The sequence below is a fragment of the Patiria miniata genome, unplaced genomic scaffold, assembly GCF_015706575.1.
Source record: "Patiria miniata isolate m_02_andy unplaced genomic scaffold, ASM1570657v1 HiC_scaffold_6, whole genome shotgun sequence".
Lineage (NCBI taxonomy): Eukaryota > Metazoa > Echinodermata > Asteroidea > Valvatida > Asterinidae > Patiria > Patiria miniata.
This window is the reverse complement of record NW_024037073.1, coordinates 15,877,203-15,899,010: the sequence shown is the minus strand read 5'-3', so window position 1 is coordinate 15,899,010 and position 21,808 is coordinate 15,877,203. Positions and strand designations below refer to the sequence as shown.

Genomic DNA, 21,808 nt, shown 5'->3' with positions numbered 1-21,808 from the left:
CGACCCCGGTTTATATGTTTTTTCGTTTGGCGACTAAAACCATTTTTTTTCACCGGTGGACCGGATTCGGAGCGACTGCGGCTAACCCGTTTTGTGCGTAACACGGAAACACGTCCATATCGGTGTAGCAAAAGAGACTGCTTTTCCATATGTTTTCTCACAAAATCTTTTCAATGAGGAATGTGGGGTTGACAATTTGAACAGAAAACCCCTAAAGTGAACAGTGTCTTCAATTCCTGAAATGACATCGCAACAATTTACCTGGAAAAGCATGAACATTTTTTAGTGTTGAAAGAAGTGCACTTTTCAATAAGATTACCCAAAAAGGGATTTCATATAGTTTTCATTAAAGAGGAGTAGACAAGTGCACAAAATATATTCGGCAAGAAAGATTAATGACATGGGCCCTTTCATCTTAGCAGTCCATTCAAAAGGGACAGTCAATCAGTGAGGGACTTAGCAAGTCAAATTCATCAGTGAAAGTCAGTCAGTTAGGCACAAAGAGAACTGCTGGTCCCCCCGTTGGACCAGCTACAGATGTCGTAATTATTATGCAATGTCCACCGTGTCACAAATTTTGTGTTAAGTATAGTCACATGGGGGCGCTCTACAATTTTCACCGCACACTCATCCGACACTCTTTGAACAGCGGGGTACCAACGAAATTAAAGAAAATTTCTTATTTTGAAGTAGATGCAAAATGTTGATTGTTTTCAAACGGCACCATGGTTTACGTTGTTTCGTGTGATCCAACGTTTGTGCGAACAAAAATTTCCATCTTCTGTTTTACTAGAACAAAATTGCAAAATGTGGATTCGATTACCACGTCCCCCACAGACTTGAGTGCATTTATCTGCTTTGTTTATCTTCCGACACTAAATCGTTGAATCTGATGTGCGCACGTGCAGTAGTACATTTTTGTAACTCCGAAATGGCTTATTAAGCGATTTCTTTTTCAGTTTCAACTTTCAGGGCGTGCGACGGGGTATCACCATAGAGGACCCAGCTCTATGGTATCACAGAGTATACAGCTATTAACGAAAGACAAACTTATATTCCGGATAAGCTGCAGTCTGAGCGAAATTACAATGGGCCGACAAAGCTTAATAAGAAAGAATATGATTTTAACTCTGTCTTGGTTTGAAATGTTCGCATCAAAACCATCAGTATTACTCTTAAAGTTTGAACGCCAGTAATTTCCCGTGCGATACCAAAATACTGAAAGTAGTGAATTTCACCATTTACTCACAGGATCTTACGGTCTCTAAATCGCCTTTCATGGACCAAACTAAAGAGTCTCCCCACCATATAGCCATTCACAAATCAACCCCCCCCCCCTTAATCCCCTGTAAGGGGAATCGTGTATACCCTTTATGAGAGATACAATGTGGAATGTCTTTAGGTAATTTGAAAAAGGTTGTTGAGCGACAAAATGGGGGAATTACACGAATAATCTCAACCGGGCGCACAATCGAATGGAGTGCGGGAACTTCAGATGACACGGTATTAAAAACCTTGTAATGAGATACTTAATGAGAACAACATCTACTGTGGGGTCGGTTATCTGAAGGGACTGTATAATGAAAGGTAATATACAACATTTGCAAACGTAAAAACACCAAATTATTACGAAATAGTACTTTTTATTAGTGAATAATAGTCTCAAGCATTCTGTGAAATCATGCCACTGGTGTGCTGTCATGTTCAAGACATGTGGAATTTGTATATCAATTTCCAACGCTGGTCGGCCAACCATCGTTGGGATAAAACTGCCCCCAATTTACATTAAAATGTTGGTCCCCCAAAAGTGGGTCTAAAAAAATTACGGCGTGGGGTTCGGGGCCCGCTTAAGGGCCCTGAAAATTGTTAGGATTCTAGATGCTCTGTGATGGTGCGATCTGAGGCAATTTCTGACCACTTTGACCAATTATATTTTGAGGAAAAGATGTTGGTGTACGCAGTGCCTGCCTTTATTGAGACGTCACTTAAAAAAAAAAGGGTTCGTTTTGTTGGGGGGGGGGAATGGGCCCCCGTTCCCCCCCCCCCCCGGATCCGCCCTTGGGATGGGAGGGGAACTTCCCCTGCGGCCTGCCCTGTTCCGCAACCATCTGCCAAAAAGTAAATAGATGATTATTTCAAATACTGAGTAAAAAGCTGAGCAACATTTAAAGTTATATTTTTTAATAAGGGTCAGATCATAGCTCCACGAACAGATGGTATAGTACCCCCCCCCCCCCCACCACCACCTAAAAAAAGGGGGGAAAATCCATTCTTTCTTACGACTGTCCCCGGCCTCAAATGTTGACAAGACGTTATTGCTGCTGTGAACTAGTACATGGGTGAACCATGGAGGATGTTCCTTCCCCCATGGGAGTGAACCATGCGTGGGTGAACATATTGATGGGAACTTCCGCCAGCCGTGCCGGATTTTCTCTCTCCCGCCAAAACGAGTCGATGCCGGGCCTTTGACCGCCCTTCGATCCGCTGGCACGCCCGGGGCATTGTTGCGCCAACAGGGATGCGGATGTAATCCCTCTGGTTTCCCCCTTAAGACCCCATGAGCGCCCCTCAGCACTCATTAATGGTGTAATTGAGGAACCAACATAAAAAAAGACTTAATCTACGAAAAAAAAGTGGAATTGTGTACTAGAAGTACTCGGCTCTTGTTGAAAAGTTAAGACCGGGCTGATTACATGACGTTAACAACTGTTGTTACAAAGGCCAGCGAGTCTCGGTCAGTATAATGTGGGAGTGTATGTTCGCAAAATCTTTCCCCTTTGAAAGTTGTGGACAACTTGTTCTTGTGTAAGAGTTTAAGTACAGACGAAAACGTACCTCTGCTTCAACAAACAGGGTCGTAAATCATCATGTAAGACGAGGCAACAACAGTGAAATGTTAAAGTTAAAGGGAATGTATACATCATTGGCTTTTGCTGTAATTTTCAGAAATGAACTATTTGAGGGGTTAGTATAATTGATCAAATATTGTTACACTGACATTTTTTAAGTTTTGTGTTAGAAAAGGTTGGAAAAACCAAGAAAAACAAAAATGTTCATGTAGTCTGGTTCCCTGACTCCACAAAAGATAAAATGGATCAATTTATAGATGATGGAAAATGGTAAGGCAAGGGAACCAGTCTAGATGGCCTGCACCCGTTCATGAACATGTGACCAATAGTAAACAAAACTTGGACTGAAAAATGGTAAATTTGGAGCAGTAGTTGAAAAATAGTTAGGTTTTTCCAACGGTGGTCGGCCGACCAACGTTGGAAATGTATACAAAAATGACCATTTTCTTGAAAATGACTTCCCATCAGGTGCCATAATTTTACAAGATGCTTGAGACTGTCATTTACCAACATCCTAAAGTATTTCGTAAAAACTTGGTAGTTTTATTTTTCGATGTTTGCAAATGTTGTATATTCCCTTTAACAGTGCATACGCTGGAATACACGTAAAGCGAGCATTGAGGTACATGTAAATTGCCGTGAGTAGACGCCTGTGATACTACCATACATAAAAAAAAATCGGGTATTATACTCACTTCTCTCCTACAGGTATTCAAGACATTATACTCATTTCTCTCATATAGGTATTCAAGACACACATCATTAATCTAAGTTCGAAAATACCCTTTTCCACATTCTGTTTGTTTCTTTTTTGAGGGGAGGGGAACCGATGGCTTTTGACGATTTTTCACTGAAAGAGTGAGCACCCCCAAAATGGCCACGACACCCGTCGCCTTCATAATGACCCTCCTCTCCACTGGCCAAAAAACCCCGACTTTCAAGACCAATTACATTCCAAACTTCTCATAAAATATATACACAAGTTTTTATCCCAAAACATCTCAGGAGTAAAAGTTCAGAGACCGGTTCGGAGTCGAAACCTTTCATTGCTACAAACTCTAAAATGCAGGGGCCATAAAACACTCTATTAAGAGAGAAATTGGCAGTATACAAATCGTGATTTCGTAGACGTAGACAATTTTGAGCATATTTTGGGGCCCCAGATGTACATGTATGCGTTTATAAAATACACAGTCATTATGTACATTATAAAAGTTTCTATATCAATAGCGCCACCTATTGTCGAATGGTGTCGATTCCCCCATCAATTTTCAGGTCTGTTTTTTTTTGTCAATACCGTCATCGGCATCAGTTGTGGACACAAAGTTACACCCTTGTTTACAACCCAGTTATACACCAGCAACAAGCACCATCGACCAGTGGTGACGCGTAGATGGATTTTAAAAAAAAAAAGTTGCGCGGGGCTGATCTCTGACCGATTATGGCGGTTTTTTTTTCTCAAAGTTGCCCGCCCCTTGAAACCCAGTCAATTCCGCTGCCTTGTCTCCAACTTCGACCGGTTGGCTTGCCCACGGCCATTGTTTTGCCAACTGTAGCAGGTGATTCCCAATAACGATCGATATTACTTTTAAGACGGGGTGCCGACCGCGCAAAACAATAGCCCCTGATTATCGACTTTTTTTTCTATTCTTGTCCGCGCGCGCGCGCGCGAAAAAAACCCCAAGTTCTGCACCCCGCCCGAATGCAAGTACTTCCCACACGAATATGTTATGTGTTTGTTGATGTGTCGGAAATGGGCTGATGGCTTATATTGCTCGCACACCAAATTCTTACAAACTTACAAACAAAACTGAATAATTAATTATTGAGTCTCACTGGTTGCTGTTTCTGACAAAGTCTATTTTGCAATTTCACAGGACATTCATGGTGCACGAGAGACACGCCTATAGGCCTACCGAGATCTGCAACTGTTATTGTGTGTAGTGTAGCATGCCGTCATTACATGAAATTGATTCCCAAATATATTCTGTGTTGGACAAAGTTCACACACACATATATACCGTCACCTGTAGAGTATAAAAGTTCAAGCAAAAGTTTTCTTGAATGTAGGAAGTTATCCGCTCCTCTGCGTTTTGTGTTCATCTTAGAAGATGAACCAGAAAATAAAGAGATCCCTCCCAAAATGTAAAAATTGCTACCGGTGTTTGCAATTTAAACGTTTTGAGAACCCATTTTTTTGTCATGTTTATCCACGTTTATATATTTTTTTTGCACAGTACAAAAGTCCGTAGGCGGCATCAGGAATGAATTGTAAAAAGTCAAGTATTCATTGTCGATTTTTTTTTTTTTTTGGGGGGGGGGGCACATTATGATAATAAATCCAGAGAGGACATTATTTTATGAAGTGTCTTGTTATCCGGTTACTGTGGCACCGGCTTGTGCCGGCCATTTTTAACAGACATCCCCGGTCGAAAACCCACCCCAGCTTGCGGTCATCAGGCCCGGCTACTAAGCGGGAGATTGTACCAGTTGATTGAAGTAGGCAATCGATGAAGTTAAGATCTCCTGAATGGCATTAGATGATGTTCGACCATCTTAGAATGAATACCGACCCTCGTCTACTTAATTATTTAATGCGGTAACGAGGCAAAGGAGTCGATGCCGTTACCATTCCAGGTGGTGGACATTCTCGTCATCATTATAATCGTCATCACCATCATTTTCATCACCCATTATCACTATCATTACAATTAGTATCACCTCCACTTTCACCACCATAATTATATTGCAACATACAGGGTGAGTCAAAAAGCGGAACCCAAACCCCCAAAATTATATTTCCTATTAAAAAAATGTATCACCTAAGATAATAATGACTGGAAAGCCAATTTCATAAGCTACTTTTAGATGAAAAAAATTACTGAAATTGCTCAATCCGTTCAAAGAATATCACCATTTAAACACAATGACTCTAAAACCTGTCTCGTCCAAAAATGCGATTTCAAGAATCGTCGTCACAATTTAAACATCACCAGCGATAAAACCTCAGTTTAAAGGTTAAAATATTCAACAAAGTCCTTTTGAAGGCCCGTCTTTTTTCTCTTTTTTTAAGTTGATTTTATAAATCATATTGTTTGCCTAACGGGTTGTTAATAAGATATTGTGCACTAGTTGTTGAACAAGTATTGTGTGTCATTTTCTTTGTTGTTCCAAGCAGTCAAAACACAATATTTTTTTTTTTTTTACAAAACAGGTTTTAGGGTCATTGCGTTTAAATGGTGATATTCTTTGAACGGATTGAGTAATTTCAGTAATTTTTTCATCTAATAGTAGCTTATGAAATTGGCTTTCCAGTCATTGTTACTTTTGGTGATACATAGTTTTTTTTTATCTGAAATATATTGTTTGGGGTTTGGGTTCCACTTTCTTTGACTCACCCTGTACTATCGCATCACCATGTGTTCAACGTTAAACATCATTTTCATACCCTATTTTTCTCACAACTATTGCAATAACAATCATCATTAGCCTTTAGTATTCTCATCGTGATAATCAGTTTTCTAAAACGATAACCGCTGGATTGTTCAATTTTTACTGTGTACATTTCCAATTTGGTCGTAATTCATAATATGAGTTTAATTTCCAGCATGGGCCTAATTTCCAATATTGGCCTCCCTTCTATTCCCTTATTTCACACTTGGTTTTAAGATAGGCCTAACCATCATATTTCTGTAACTGCATTCTACGAAACAGTATAATCCTCATTGTTCCTGTCAGTATTGTTTGATTAAAAAGAAGAAACTGAGCAAGATTCACTGTCACTTTTTCTAACTCCTGGAAAAGTACCGGCTATGTCCCCCAAGACATGCCGGTACACCCCGGCCCGGGGGCCCCCTCCGGAGCGGTACTGGCAGGGTATATGATCCCAAAAAGAGAGTCTTTTAATAATCGGTCATTGAGATCAGGATTTAAAAAAAACCGACGGGAGATGTTAAGCCTCATGTAAGAAGGATGTGCTACGAGGCTTGATTATAGTCTGGGAATTCGCACACTCTGACACGATAATAATACAGTCAGCGAGTCAGAATCGATTGGCTTTTTTTTTCAGCTGGAAAATGATAAATAAAGCATTAGTGAATCTCTCTGAAAATGAAAGCTGTTCATCAATATTTGTTCATGTGATATTTCATGACGTACATTGTGGATTGGGCCAAAAAAAAAAATCAGTCTCCGTTTTCTGACCATTGCTCTGCAAATACCTCCAAAATACTTCACTGTTTGATTTTAAAACAGCCTATACTTAAGGCCAAAAAAAAAAGTCTCCGGTTTCTGGTATGCGCGCGCGTCGCCGTAGCCATGCGCGTCGGCAAAATGAAAAAGTTTTTTTTCAATGAAAGATGATGTCCCAAAACCACCAAACTCACTGGTTTGACTGGAATCCTGCTGCTGCACAATTTTAACGTGTTTTTAGATGGGGTTATGATCGAGAATAAGCTTCATGTGGCCTCTCTAGACTCCCATATTATTTGCACTAAGTTTAGTCGGGCACCATTTTGCAGTCATCCGCCGACATTTGAAGCAAAAAAAAAAACAGGTAAAAAAAAAAAAATGCCGCGTCGCCGCACCACTTTTTGGGCAAGCTCCATACCAGAAACCGGAGACTTTTTTTTTGGCCTTGAGCATTTGGACTAATTTTGAAGTAAACCATTTTGCATAGGGAAAAGGCTGCAGGCCAGTAAATAGGCCCAACATTTCCTAAGCGTGAGTCAAATCACAATTTGCATGCCCTCTATTGTTTTGCCATTATAGAGCATTTTGTGGGCCATGAAAAGAAGGGTGGAAGCCGTGATCAGGACTACACCATTGTATTTCTGTGACATTTGGATGAAATTGGGCCCTAAAATAGTTGCTCTGTTTTGCGATGGAGCGTATTATCGGCATCATTTTTTCAAAATGGCAATGGGCTTCAGGACTACTTTTAAGGAGGATCATATTTGGATGGAATGTTCTCCCAAAAAGTCATGGGATTATAATTTATATACCCACCGTAATCTCATAATTTATAATCTCATAATTTATATACCCACCGAAAGAAACTGAGCAGAAATTGGAAGATGAGGAAATAAGCTTCAATTGGATGGGTGCGTGAAACACTTGGAGAGTTGCGAGCATTTCCCAGTGATCTTGAGAAGAGGCGGTATTTATCACTGAGGTCTATGGCAGTTTATTTGCTGATCTTAAATTTTGATAGAATTTCTACGTTTATGAGGTTCTCTGCACAAGGATGTACGAGACCATGGGTTCGAGTCCCACCCAAGTGTCTTGTGATTTCGTTAATCGTGAAAAGCCTTTCAGTTAAGACATTCTCGATCAACCCTCTGAAACTACGGTTTTTTAGGTTGATTTTGCGTCTATAACGCACAAAGATGCGCCCGAATTATTGATGGGCCGCATATATCTCGAAACACATATGTATAGGTTTTCCCAGTCAATTTTCTGAAATGTTCATTCACTTCTGAAAATCGGTCATTCATTTTCGTCCGAATTTGAATGCATCTTTAATCCCATTTCAATTCAACGAAAGTTCAATCATTATGATTGTCCGTGCATTCTGTTTTGAGAAATTACATTACTGTTATTATTCATTTACGCAAGCATACCTTTTCTAAATTGATTTCAGGTACAGCTAATTTGATTGACGATTAATGAAAAAGAAACTCCCAATTGTATCTGGTGCCGATGGCATTAAACTCAAAGTGAAATAGAATGGTGAATGTTTGAAATCACCATCTAAAAGCGAAAAACAAGTCTTCTAAACGAATCTGAATGGACATAAACGAAAGGTGCTGCTCAATCACATCATTGATTGAACTGAAATGGAATCGAATGCTCTGGTAGCGAAAATAAAACGCGTGTTCAGAGCGATTCTCAAATTCAGACGAAAATGAATGACCGATTTTAAGAAGTGAATGAACATTTTAGGAAATTGGCCGAGAAAGCCTATTTTGTAACGTACATTTTCAATAAATACATAAATTGCAATTTAAACAACACAATCTATTTTTGGGGGTAGAACTCAAAAATAGCAAGGGAGACCAACTTTAAACCATAACCATGCATTGAATGTCTAGGTTTGTACTTTCAAACACCATTCGTAATCCTCAAGCTGAAGAAAATACTACACTGTAAAACCGTGTGTTTAACTTCTCAACACAAATATCACATATCTGTAACACATATCTGTAACACTTTATAAACGTTTTGACGCGTTTATAAATCAACACTGAACACATTATGTTTAACTTCTGAACGCAAATATAAACGCATATCTGTGACACTTTATAAATGTTTTGACGCGTTTATAAATAAGTTTACACATTTGATGACAACATTTTGAATTTAGCGACACGAACAATCATTGAGAAATAAATGGCAACACGTTCATTTTCCGTTTACTTTTCATTTTTTTTTTATTAAAAGTCTTATTAAATAATCAGTTGTGGAAGACAATATAAAGAAAAAAATCTCATAAACACTTCTTTTATACAAAGAAAACAGTTAGCACTGAGTTGCGTACAGAAATATAAATGTGTAAAAAATATCACTTTGAACGTTCCACTGCACATCACACATCACAAACCACGTCACAGCAAGCCTCATTGTAATCGTGTTAATTGTAGAGGGCGCCCCACCATTTAGGAAGTTCCTGTTAATAATCGTATAGGAAAGGGGAGTTTCTAGTTAATAAGAGAAAGGTTAACGAAAAGTATCTCTTTTGTCTTGGTTAAAAACAAGTCGATATAATATAATTTACCACAGGGAATTAGCCCCACCTTTAAGTACATGTTTATATCGTTTGTTAAAAGGATTATTGTTAGTTTCAAATAAATATGTTCAGAAAGTGGATAACAACTTTAAGTATGGGTGTCAAATTTGGTAATATTAATGTTTTGCGACTTTAATTCCATGTCATAACGGCACTGTCGTCCAGATATATGGGGTACCGATTGGGTTGTAGCCTGTTTTGTTAACTGCGTGAAAATTTAGATATCATGCCGGAAAATTGTCAGTATTGGAAAAATTAACAATCTTAATGTTCTGTGGGCTTAAAGTAACAAGCTGTTTTCGAGACACAATTACTTTCGAATGTGGATTTCTTAACATGTTTGGTTTGAATTGTATCGCTGCGTCTGTAAACAGGATTCGAAATTCGGTTATCTCTGGTCCTGATCCCAACCCCACGGTCGCCAATGAGGACCCATGGCTAAGGTTGATGGATTTGGCAAAGAAAGACCATTCGCGAACGGGCCGTTGACGCCACCACCGTAGGCAGAGGGCGCAACGTACAGCTGCATTGGTAGCGAGGCTGGGGCGTAGACGACGCCATTTTGGTTTCTTGTTTCCATAGCTACCACGCTATTTGGAGCGCTTGACGGATTTGAAGGTAGTACTGGAACGCCTCCTCGGTAGGCGTGGACAGACGACGGAGAGGGCGTTGTTGGTGCCACTGGTCTAGCACTGTTAGGCGCCATGTTGGTGGGATTTCCTAAATTGGGGCTGGGCACAATGAATATCGGTCCCGCCCCGACACTGCTGGAACTGGTTGCACATTGGTTGTCGAGTTTCGAGCCTCGCACAGGGGCGGGGCTTGACGAGGACACGCCCACTGACCCGGCAGGAAGTGCCACTGAGGTGGTCAGTGCCCTTTGTTGGACTACCCCGGGGGAACCGCTCTGCTGGTGGTACAGGGGGATCACCTGGCCCGTTGCAAACTGGCCGCCGACGAACGAGCCGAGGAGGTGAGCCGGAAGGACCAGGGCGACGTGACCTGCTGGGGCTTGGGGGATATTCACCGGGAGTGTGACCCCGGGGTTCGCTGAGGCCAGCGGTGGGACGCAGGCTGCGATCGGGTGCTCACCCTTCCTCGGAGATTGCTGGACGGGGATAGCGTTATTGGCATTGGCACCGGCCTGCAGCTGGGAGCTCATGGACGGGGCGGTGGGTGGTGGTTGGGCCGGGGGTAGCGGTGGGACCATGACTTTGGGTGGTGTGGCGAGGGCTTGTGGTGACTGTTGCACGATGGTTGCAGCACCGGGTGCCAGCGCCGGGCGATCGGAACTCGGCCTACCGTGATGAACCACGACCTCCCGGGGCACGATACTGCCAAGTCCCGGTCCAAACTGCCGATGCCCTGGTGGTGCGCTGGCGCTCCAGCCATTGCTGCTGTTGTTGCTACTGCAGGAGCCCAGAGATCCCGCAAGGTGGTTGAGGAGCCCCGAGCGCGTTTCGACGTTGAGGGCGCTGTTGTTGGCCTCCATGAATCGACTGACTTCGTTCAGGCACTCGTTGAAGCCCGCCCGATACTGCGCTTGGGGAATCGGTTCATTGGAGATTCCTGCGTTCAAAATATGAAATTAAAATTTATTAGATAAAAATAAGCATTATTCTCTTCTTCCCCTTAAAGATTCTTACAGCTGTGTATTCATAGAAAAGGGTTAAAGGAAGACCCTTTTCATTCGGGCTTGATCGAATAAATTATTTCTAAACCTTCAAATGGGACACAAAGGTGCATTTCCTAGGATTGCATTGAAACAATTACATTGCATGGGCCCTTTAAAAATATTGTGGTAATATTCTATTCAAATTCCCTTCAAGTAATTATTTGACGTGATGACAACCATTGTTGGGTGGAGTATTGAGGATGTCGTTCAAAGTGGTGTTCGGAATCCTCGAACACGGTCGTCAAAAACAAATAAAGCGCGCATTAAAAATGAGGGTGATACACCCCGTGTGACTCTCCATGAGAGACGTGGTAGTGAGAAGAACCAAGGGCATTTTAATTTGGTGCCTTTTTGGTTTATTTTATATGCGAATGCCAATTGGCATAATGTGATGTGATTTCAGGCAGAAACCCCAGCACCCGTTGCCAGCATTTTGGACGCTTTGTTGTCGCAGATTGTCTTTTCTTCTTATGAGATTCGTGATTGTGTCACGTCAGAACATGGCCGGCAGTAACCCAAATGAGCAAACTTTTCTCACTAATGTTTTCAGTGAGCACTACTTTTAGGTTCACAATTTGAACAGAAACTCCTAAACTGAACAGTGTCTTCCTGAAATGACATCACAGCATCAGCGCCCTCAGCTGCCGGGAAAAGCATATTGTACAAAAAAAAAAGTTTAAAGAAGTGCACTTTTCAATAAAATTAACAAAAAGAGGTTGTCAAATAGTTTTCATACATTTAAGAGGAGTAGAAAGTTGCAAAAAATGTGTTCCTAAGAAAAATTCACCTCACCGACCCTTTATAATCCTGCCAAGTCAATCAAACTAAATCTACCGAAGGGGACAAAGAGGTCACTCTGTCCATAAGTGGACAAACAATATCTTGAATGTTATCTCTTCCCCTTAATCCGGGGCTGGAGCAGATTAACACAAGGGCTAAGCACACAAATCTGATCTTTACATGAACAAATCTGTCTTTTTTTAATCCGTTTGTAATCATTCCGTGTCAGCGATTATAGCAGTGCAAAGCCCTCAGATACTTCCCGTGATCACTTTGTACTTGGGCCAAGTGAGCATGCGCGATCCTGTGGGAAAGCTTAGCAACCAGCGGTTGAGCATTGTGCGTGCGCATGCGCAATACATATGTGCATACAAATTGATCACGAGGACGAGTCACGCGACCTATGCGCCAGTGACGTGTTTCGGATATTGTCAGTCATTTTATTGCAATTATAGAGCGAAGCTGACTAGGGATAGAATACCATGCTTAATAAACTACAGTTTTCTATTTCTAAAACCTTGTTTTGTCCCCCCCCCCCCCCCAATGTAACTGTTCAATAAAGACTTTTGAATAGGTTGGTATAGTTGCGCGTGCAATATGAGCAGGATTTGAAGGTCTGCGCTTCTCGGCTGGAGACGTAGACTAAGTTGACCTTTGACCCCTCGATCGACCCACTGGGAATTTCCCCCTCTTCCCCCGGTGTCTGTCATCTCCGGTTTATGTGCCGATCATCTCGTGGCTGTTATACTGAATCTTCAAAGCATAGAAGGCCATTAACCGCTTTTCATGCAAATTTGTTCGTATTGTTCAAAACCTAACCTGTTGAGCTCGTGGATATTATTACACTTTTTGAGATAATAGTGAAAAAAAAAACCTGCACAAAACCTATAAGACGATCTTTAATCCAAGTAAGCTTTTAGATAATTAAATCGGTCGGTTACTTTTAGGGTAGATGCACAAAATGATCCTAGGGCTTTAAGCTCACGATGCTAATCTTCAGCTCATTCAAAATGGCCACCCCCCCCCAAAAAAAAATAAAAATCACCGACTATAGTTGGGACTTGAAGAAGGTAAGCCTTTATAGAGAAAAATAGATGACCGTCATCGGGTATCCTTGGGAAACTAGATGTCGTCCACCAGAAGATAAACCATTTCCATTCTTCTCCCTCACGCCTTTTTTTTGGGGGGGGGGGCGGAGTGGTCTCGGGCCAGAGGTGGACCGGGACCGTGGCGAAAATGTTCGCGATCGATCCCCACTTTGCTAATTTAAAAGTCTATGCGATTATATGGCAAGAAAAAGGTCATTCCAAAATATCGTGTTTTCAATTCAGACCTTATTCTCAGGTTACTGGGTGTGAAATAAAATTTAAAAAGGGATTGTATTTTTTTTTTTCAAATTCCAGAGTGGGCCTACCTATTTGGTCTTGACGGCGAAGACGCTTCACAAGTTGAACCGTTTGCTCCAGTATCTCCGCCTTCTCTCTCTTGGAATGGCCCCCCGTGGTCTGGAAAACAATTACATGGGGAGTTTAACCATCGAACATGAAACTCATGGCCAGGGCTATAATTAGCACAATCTCTACACCAAACCTCCTGTATACAATTCCCTACAGGTGGAATATTTCGGAGGACCACCAACCAAGTACCAAGTACATAATCTCAAAAGCTCCGGGTCAGAATAGACCCCATATCCAGTTCTATATTTGACCTAATGTCACTTCTGTGGAACATTTCCCGGGTCATTTTGACCCCGAAACCTTGGTAAAAATGTTTTTTTTCTCAGAAAAATGTTACTCTGCATGACCCTTGCAAGTATCAGGTCAAAACAGAGCAGTGCAGGCCAGTAAATAGGCCTGAAATTACCCAGTATACTACGAGGTTAAGCCATAGCGCCGGCCAAATCACGATTTGCATGCCCTCAAATTCTCTGGTTTTGGAGAATTTTGTGGGCCATATGAACTTGAGGGTTTGTAAAAAAAAAATGAAGAATGGTGGAGCCGGGAACAGGACTGCAAGCTCGTATATTTCTGTAGTCAGATGAAATTGGGCCTCTTTATTGCTCTATTTTGCAATGGAGCGTAGGCATCCTTTTCCAAAATGGGGTTGGGCTTCATGACTACTTTTGGGGCGATCATCTTTGGATGGAATTTTCTCCCAGAAGTCATCGGATTTTAAACCCAACAAAAATTGAACAGAAAATGAAAGATGATGATTTAAGCTTTAATTTGATGTGTGTCTCAAACACCTTTGAGAGTTGTGAGTATTTTTTCATAATTTTTGGAAGTGGGTATTATCACTGATGTCTATATAACAGTTTATTGGTCTGCAACCTTGTGTATTGTATATGCCGATGTGATGAGAAATGTTAATATACTTCCCGAAGTGTGATCATTGTTTCCCTGTACTCTGTTCATGATGGATTTGATGAAAGTTGAGGAATGGCTCGGCAAGATGATGTATACTGCTGCTTGAGAGAAGACTAATGTAGAATACATGAAGTGTTTTGTAAAAATTGTGTGCCTATCAAGCCATTTATAATGGCGTAGCCGTACTTTCCTCGCCTTCCACCGCTGTGACCCGGGTTCGAATCCCGCCTGGGCCAATATGTGGATTGGGCTTTCAGTCCATGCCTGCTTCCGTGGATTTCCCCAGAATATTCTTCTGGGCTTTTCCTCCCACCAGTAAAACTGTAACTTCTTCTCATATGTCTTCTCTCCACAGGTTTCTTCAGGCTTGCGAGCTACAGTGCCCAGGGAGCTTTTGAGGAATCCTTGGTTTCATTACCAGAAATGATTAATATTATGACACTTATCCGTCATTCAGTGAAGTGAAAAGCCATTGAAACGAACATTGACAAAGGCATTCCTGACGCACTGTGTCATGACTGGTGATTATGACGTCAACTCGATCACAATAGTGCTGTGTTCTTGTTTATTGTTACTTCGTCTGTCCGTCTGTCTGTGTGTCGGACTGTATTTGTGTGTGGAATGGTCGGCCGGTGGCCGTTTGGTTTTCCGTTCTTTGGTCGGTTGGTCGTCGAATTGTTTGGTTTTTTTGGTCCTCTGTCGTAATGTAGGACGGTTGAAGTAACTTTTCCACCCTGAATCCGCCATAAACTCGAATATTAAGGGTCGTGTATTTCTTCCTCATCAAATGAACCGCAGAGGCAAACGCGTTTTTTTTCTTCAAAAGGGTTTTTACTTCCGGGTCGGGACACGACACAACAAAGCGACCTTGTTTGACATGCGCTGTCAAACTTTTCACTTCTCCGCAAAGTATACGTGACGAATATGTGACTGAATTCACAATAACATTCTTGCACCGCAAAACCGTAATCAATAATAATAGCCCACACGTCATCTGCCGCCCCCCCCCCCCAAAAAGTGTTTGTATATTTATTGACACGGTAGGCCTACTCAATAATAACAATAGGTGCCAAGATTATTGTTGGCGTTTATCTATACCGGCCGCCACTTTTAATATAGGGTCGAGTTTTCGTTCCCCGTAGACCTTGACTCGCCACCTCGCACGGTGCGCACATGACTGTTGTTTGATAGATAGATAGATAGATGTAATTATAATTTTTTTTTTTTTGGAGAGGGGTGGAACTTGAGAATCATGGCAATCAATGGCCCCTAAATCATGTACTTTTGGAGTGCAAAATCAACACACGGGTGCGTTAAAGTGACGTTCTCCCGCCCCTGTTTTTTTTCTTTTCTTTTCTTTATTATACATGTTGATTTACTCAGGAATATCCACAGACCATTCTTGTAGTTATAGTGCTGTAAATACCGACATTTTCTCATAACTAGCCGAAACGGCCCTGTACGTTTTCTGTTGAATTACAGACACAACTCGTGTTCTCTATACATCCGCAAGGGAGGTTATGTTTTTACGGCGGATTTTGTTGGTTGGTTGGTTGGTTGGTTGATTGGTGTGTCTGTTAACAAGATAACTCAAAAGTTGTGGACAGACTTTCATGAAATTCTCTTTAGGGGTGGTCCTTGGTATACAAGTACAATCGATTAGATTTTGGAAGTGATCCGGATCTGGGTCTGGATCCAGGATATTTTTGTAATGGATTCTTCACCATTTATGCGAGTATTTCTTTTGGGTGTACTGACAATGTGGCGGGGAATTGTTTAGCCTTGGCGAAGGTTTGCGCTCTCTGGGTGCTCTCTAGTTTATTATATGCATTTATTTGGAAAGAATACAGAGTAGGCCTAATCCTGTTTTCGGTTACCCGAACACTTTCGATTTGTAACAAACACTTTCGGTTTGTAAATAAACAAATCCAGGGAGTATATTTTCTTTTTCTTCCAAATCGGCAAATTGTTGAAAGACAGTTTGAAGTATTTCGACCACGAACCGCCTTTAAAAAAGCAACAGACCAAAAGACTATAGACAAGAAGTGCATGTAGGCCTACTGAACTTTACTTTTTTTTTCTTGGGTCATGTCTCTTATAATGTGTTGAAAAAGCAGCTTTTGTGGCATCCAGTGTGACATTTAGCAGCAATCTTTTAATCTTAAAAGTATTCTCTCTGAGGTGACGCCGTAGAGATATTTCTTTACCGACGTATTGGTTCCAGATAAGAAAAGTAAAGAATACGAAAGTGAACCGCATGAGATTAAAGGTAATAAACAACATTTGCATTTTGCAAACATCAAAAAAAAAAAAAAACTAAATTATTATGAAATACCTTTACTTGACTTTAGGTGAATAATAGTCTCAAGCATCCTGTGAAATATCATGGCACCTGGTGTGCTGTCATTTTAAAGAAAAGTGGAATTTTTGTATTCACTTCCAAAGATGGTCGGCCGACCATCGTTGACTGACTCATTTTTTTCTTAAATTACTACCCCCAATTTTACCAAATTTAGTTAGTACACATATTGTTTGCAACTCGGTTAATACACTTGAATTCCGGGAATGGGCGCAAGCCAGCTATAGTCTGGCTCCCTGACCTGACAATTCCCCCGACGTCTATAAATTGCCCCCTTTCGTAGTAGGGTCAGGGAACCAGACTACAAGAACGGCATTTTTTCTTGGTTTCCCAGCAACTATCATCACAAAACCTTAAACAACAATATTTGCTATTAAGTACTAACCCCCCAATCCATCAATTTCTGAAAATTACTGCAAAAGCAAATGTTGTATATTACCTTTAAAGTATGTTGAAACATGCAATCGCACTACATTTGTGCGGTTGTATAAAAGCGCCCTCTATTATTGGAAGCTACTAAGATGCCCCCCCCCCCGCCCCCAACAACAAATTTTGATGTATTCGAGGTTTTCGTAACCTGGCTAAAAACACACAAAAAAATGGTTCTCCTATTTCACCCCCCCCCCCTATAATAGACCCATTATCAACATTTTGATAGCATGCCAATATTGGTATATCGGTGGCATTGAACATAACCTTTGTGGCCTAAGGTCAGCCATTATAATAGATATCGAACTCTATAGACCATTCTTGACACGAAATAATTTATGAAGCAAACGGGTTAGAATTGTAAAGTTTTACATGTAAATTTGAGGCATGCAATGGTACAGTGTTAATGTTTCAGTTTTATGCTGTGAAATAAATTTGACTTTGTTTAATAAGTCACTTTCAATTTTAAAGCAGGATCGTTTGCAATTTACTCGGAAACATATACTGATTTCATATCAGAAACCTTGCTCAAAACGAAGATATAGGACAGGTGTCAAATACCCTGTGAAATTATTCAGTCTGAAATATGTATCTTTCGAAAAGAAAAGAACAAAACCATTGAATTGAAGGCGGTTTCAAATAGGGTTACCCGGCCCGCGGCACAATTGTTTTACGTGCATGCATTTAGAGCAATGGGAATCCGTTTTTTTAATACGAGACCAAAAACATTGTGCTGTGTTTTCTCAAAATTTGTAGTATCCACTGAGCCAAAACTCCAACAGGTTAGTTTTTACGCGCCTAACTTAAAGGTATTATACAACATTTGCTTTTGCTGTAATTTGCAGAAATGGATGGATTTGGGGGTTAGTATTTTATAGCAAATAGTGCTACACTGACATGCATGTTTAAAGTTCTGTGTTCATAGATGCTGGAAAACAACCCAAGAAAAAATTCTGTTCATGTAGTCTGGTTCCCTGGCCCTACTTCAGACGAAACGGAGCAATCTGTCGGGGAAATGTCAGGTCAGGGAACCAGACAACTAGCTGGCTTGCACCGGTTCACGGATGTGTTACCCATTTGTGGACTAAACAAATGTGGTAAATTGTGGGTAGTATCTGATAAAAGTCCATTTTTTTCCCAACGATGGTCGGCCAACCATCGTTGGAAATTGATACAAAAATTCCACTTTTCTTGAAAATGACAGCCACCAGGTGCCATGATTTCACAGGATGCTTGAGACTATTATTCACTTACAATCAAGTAACAGATTTCATAATAATTTGGTAGTTTCGTTTCTTGGTATTTTCAAGCTTTAAGTTTTCGAGCATTTATGTTGCTTCAAACGAAAACAATGCGCAAAAAGCAAATGATCCAATGTAAACCTTACACATCACTGAGGCCTCAAACTGTTTTATTAGATGTCCAAGCAAAACTCGATTCATAAAAAACAAAATGTGATTCTGTTTTTAAAGTCAGCTTTCCAAAAGTTTCTGATACGTACCTCCTCCTGGCCGTTATTGGCAGTCTCCAGGATTCCTTGGAGATCGGTCAGGCACTCGTTGATGCGGGCCCGTCTCCGCTTCTCCATCTGCGGCTTGGAGGACTGAGAGTCAATTTGGAGAAGGAACAAAAGGACAAATATTGTCAAAGTTAAAGGACACAATCTGCAAACATTCAAAAATGCAACTGACAAAATATCCTACCCGATTGTTAGTAAATAATAGTAAATGCATCCTGTGAAATCACTGCGTCTACTATGCTGTCATTTCGAGGATATCAGAAGAAATACCATCATTTGCTCGCAATAGGGGCAAAACCATCGCACTTCTAACCGAACCTAAGCTTTGTGTCGAGAAAAATGAAGATTTGTTTGCACAGTTTTCTGAAAAAAGTAGTATGACATCCATAGGCCTACTGAGCTGAAATTTCGACAAGCTAGCTTTTTAATAACCTGCTTCAGATATATTGTAATTGTTCCTCGAATCGGCAAAAAAACCTTTTTTTGCAAATGTTGTGAATAATACCTTTAAGTTTTAAAATTCTCTCAGTTTAATGCAGTTTCCTTGTCAGTTTGCACACTTTCAGTTTTTCTTTAAGAGAAAGACTTTTATTGAGCCACCCCCCCCCCCTCCGGATTCTAGGCATATTTGTATGCTGTCCGCAATATTGATGACAAAATTGATTCACGGTGCTTGTAAATTTCAATTGAATTATATTTCTTCAAGCACGGACTAGGCCCTACTCGTTTAGGTAGTTTTAAAGTCAGAATTTTTACGCCCTTCCGACTACATTGTTTTTCAATGTAGGTTTGAAATATGCAGTTTGTTGTATTCAACTCAATTTTGCGCGAGAAACGTCTGTTTTCACTTGCCAACGTGGCTCGATAGAAATAACATGACTCATCCTGCTATTCATATCTGCGTTATTTCATAAATATAACCGGCAATCACTGAAGAAAAAAAAACACTTCAGATAAAACATCCATCCCCTCAAAAGAGGAAAATAGTGCCAAAAAGTTTTAGAATAATAACATGCCAAACTTTCAGATACACACAATCTATGCAGCCACACCTCTGAAAAAATAAGGGCGCTTTCCCCACTTTTTTGCCGCGCACTTTAATTTTTGGGCTGTTTCCCTGATAACCTTTCCACTTTCCCAGATAGAATTGAATAATGTTTAAAACAATGCACTCTATTGGTCTGTCCCCGTCATAAGAAAGCAGTTGAGGCACGGCTTTCCACCCAATCAGAAAGCCTCAAAGATGAGGGTGTTGGATTTCCGGACGACGGTATACGCGGGCAAGCGTCCAGCCAGCAGCCTTCGTGCCGGCACGCGACCGTCGCGCGCTTTCGCCACCGTCAAACTCATCTGCCGGCCCCACGACAACTTCCGACGAAATTCGGTCAACGCATCAGCCGGGGGAAAAACGCTCATTATACAGCTACACAAATTTTCATCATCAGTTTATTAACTGTTTGGTGTTTAGCCAACAAGTTGAAATAATATTTTGCTGTTCCATCATTTAATAAATAACAATTTTGTCCACGTCCACATGAGACACTAACTTTCTTGGCTTTTAAAGATGTGGCACAGTCTTTTAAATCACATGTTGAAGAGCTGCATGTAGAGTAAAATTATTAAAAAGTTAAAGAATAAACAATAGAAGTATATACCTTACGCTTCTCTTGACTTTTTGATGTCCTATCCCCCGCCATTGTTCAAACCGGCAAGTTGTCATCAAGCTGATTTCACTGAATAAACACCATAACCAAGTTCTTGGGAAGGGAAAAAAACTGTTATTATTATTATTTGTGCCAAAAGTATTTCACCTGTTGTATCGGAATGCGATATGTTGGCTTGAATGCGCGAGCGGTCTGACGTGAAATAAAAGGGGTGCGTGCCGTTGGCCCACACAACTACCTCCCCCTAAAACCAAAGGTTCTATTCATACGGTCCCTTGTCTGTTCAAATCTATGCCCGTGTGAAGTCAGTCTCGCGACATTTCCCACGCTTTGCCCGGCCTGAATTCCGACGCATTCATCCCCGTATCGCACCGGCTAGGCCACACGCAACGCATGCCAAAACATGAGGGGCACACACACACAGTACACACGTACTCGGAAAAGAAAAAAAAAAGAATGGGAAAGAAAAGAAAAGAAAAGGAGGCCTCGCGAATCGCACGATTAAGACGCCGCTCGCGATTGGCCGAGTGGCACAGACCTCGCGAGGCGCTGTCTCCAAGCGGGGCCGTAACGCGGCCGCTGATTGGCCAAAGGTTTTTTTTTATTGCGGCGACACGGTTTTTATCAATGGGGCCGTGGTTGTCTTTTAACAATGACTTGCCGGCGTTGTTTGTCGCACAGGTGTTGGTTGCAGTTTTTTTTTTTTTACCTGTAATGCACGTGCCCTGGCTATTGTTCCCACCGGTATCTGTGTACCGTGCGGTGGGCGCGGGTCCCGTGGGCGCTCGCGGTGCAACCGCGGTGACTTCTTCTGTTCGTGCCGGCTTAGCTGGCAGTGCAGACAGTAAACATGTTGCCGACTAGACTAAAAAAAGATAAACTCGTTAAATCTGTGCGGATTAAGGAATTAAGCCTGCTCTATAATCCCTGTGGGAGCGTGATCGGAACATCGGACGAACCTTGTTCACAGTAATTTTTCTTGTGCAGACGAGAGTAATTATAAAGATTTCAAAGTTGTCAACAGACAGGAAACGTGTATTGGACTTTTTACATTCCTTGAGAAGTCTCTTCATTAATTTTTTGGGGAAAATTTAACAACAGTCATGACTCATTCTGTTTGTCGCCGTCTTTTGTGCATGCAGGTAAAGAAATTCTGGAGTCGACAAATTTTGATTTCAAACCGTCATAATACCCATTGTGAAAAAAAATTCCGCACGTCAACTAACTAGTCTCGAAACCTGTCATGATAATTATTATGCCAGAAATATGATTTATATCTCAAAGGCTTCCCTTTTGGGTTTTGCGGGTTCCGTTTTGCTGCATGGACTATTTCGTTTTTATTACGTGATCAGCTGATCGTTGACTGTGACTATACTGCCA

General features: G+C 41.2%; 1 protein-coding gene across 2 annotated transcripts; it reads right to left on the bottom strand.

Moving 5' to 3' along the window:
* Positions 1-5,658: 5,658 nt before the first annotated feature.
* On the bottom strand, positions 5,659-20,883 carry LOC119743399 (proline-rich protein 36-like). 2 transcript variants are annotated; one of them, XR_005273019.1, is made up of 5 exons: positions 20,420-20,883; positions 18,747-18,848; positions 13,506-13,596; positions 9,951-11,205; positions 5,659-5,671 (listed from the first exon to the last, which is right to left on the bottom strand). XR_005273019.1 is itself a non-coding variant. In XM_038219791.1 (4 exons), the coding sequence occupies exons 1-4, from the start codon at positions 20,459-20,461 to the stop codon at positions 10,025-10,027; spliced, it is 1,416 nt and encodes a 471-aa protein (XP_038075719.1). In that variant the 5' UTR covers positions 20,462-20,883; the 3' UTR covers positions 9,255-10,024. The 2 variants fall into 2 exon arrangements, 1 of the variants encoding a protein (XP_038075719.1); XM_038219791.1 differs by lacking the exon at positions 5,659-5,671 and having other exon boundaries at positions 9,255-11,205.
* Positions 20,884-21,808: the final 925 nt, after the last annotated feature.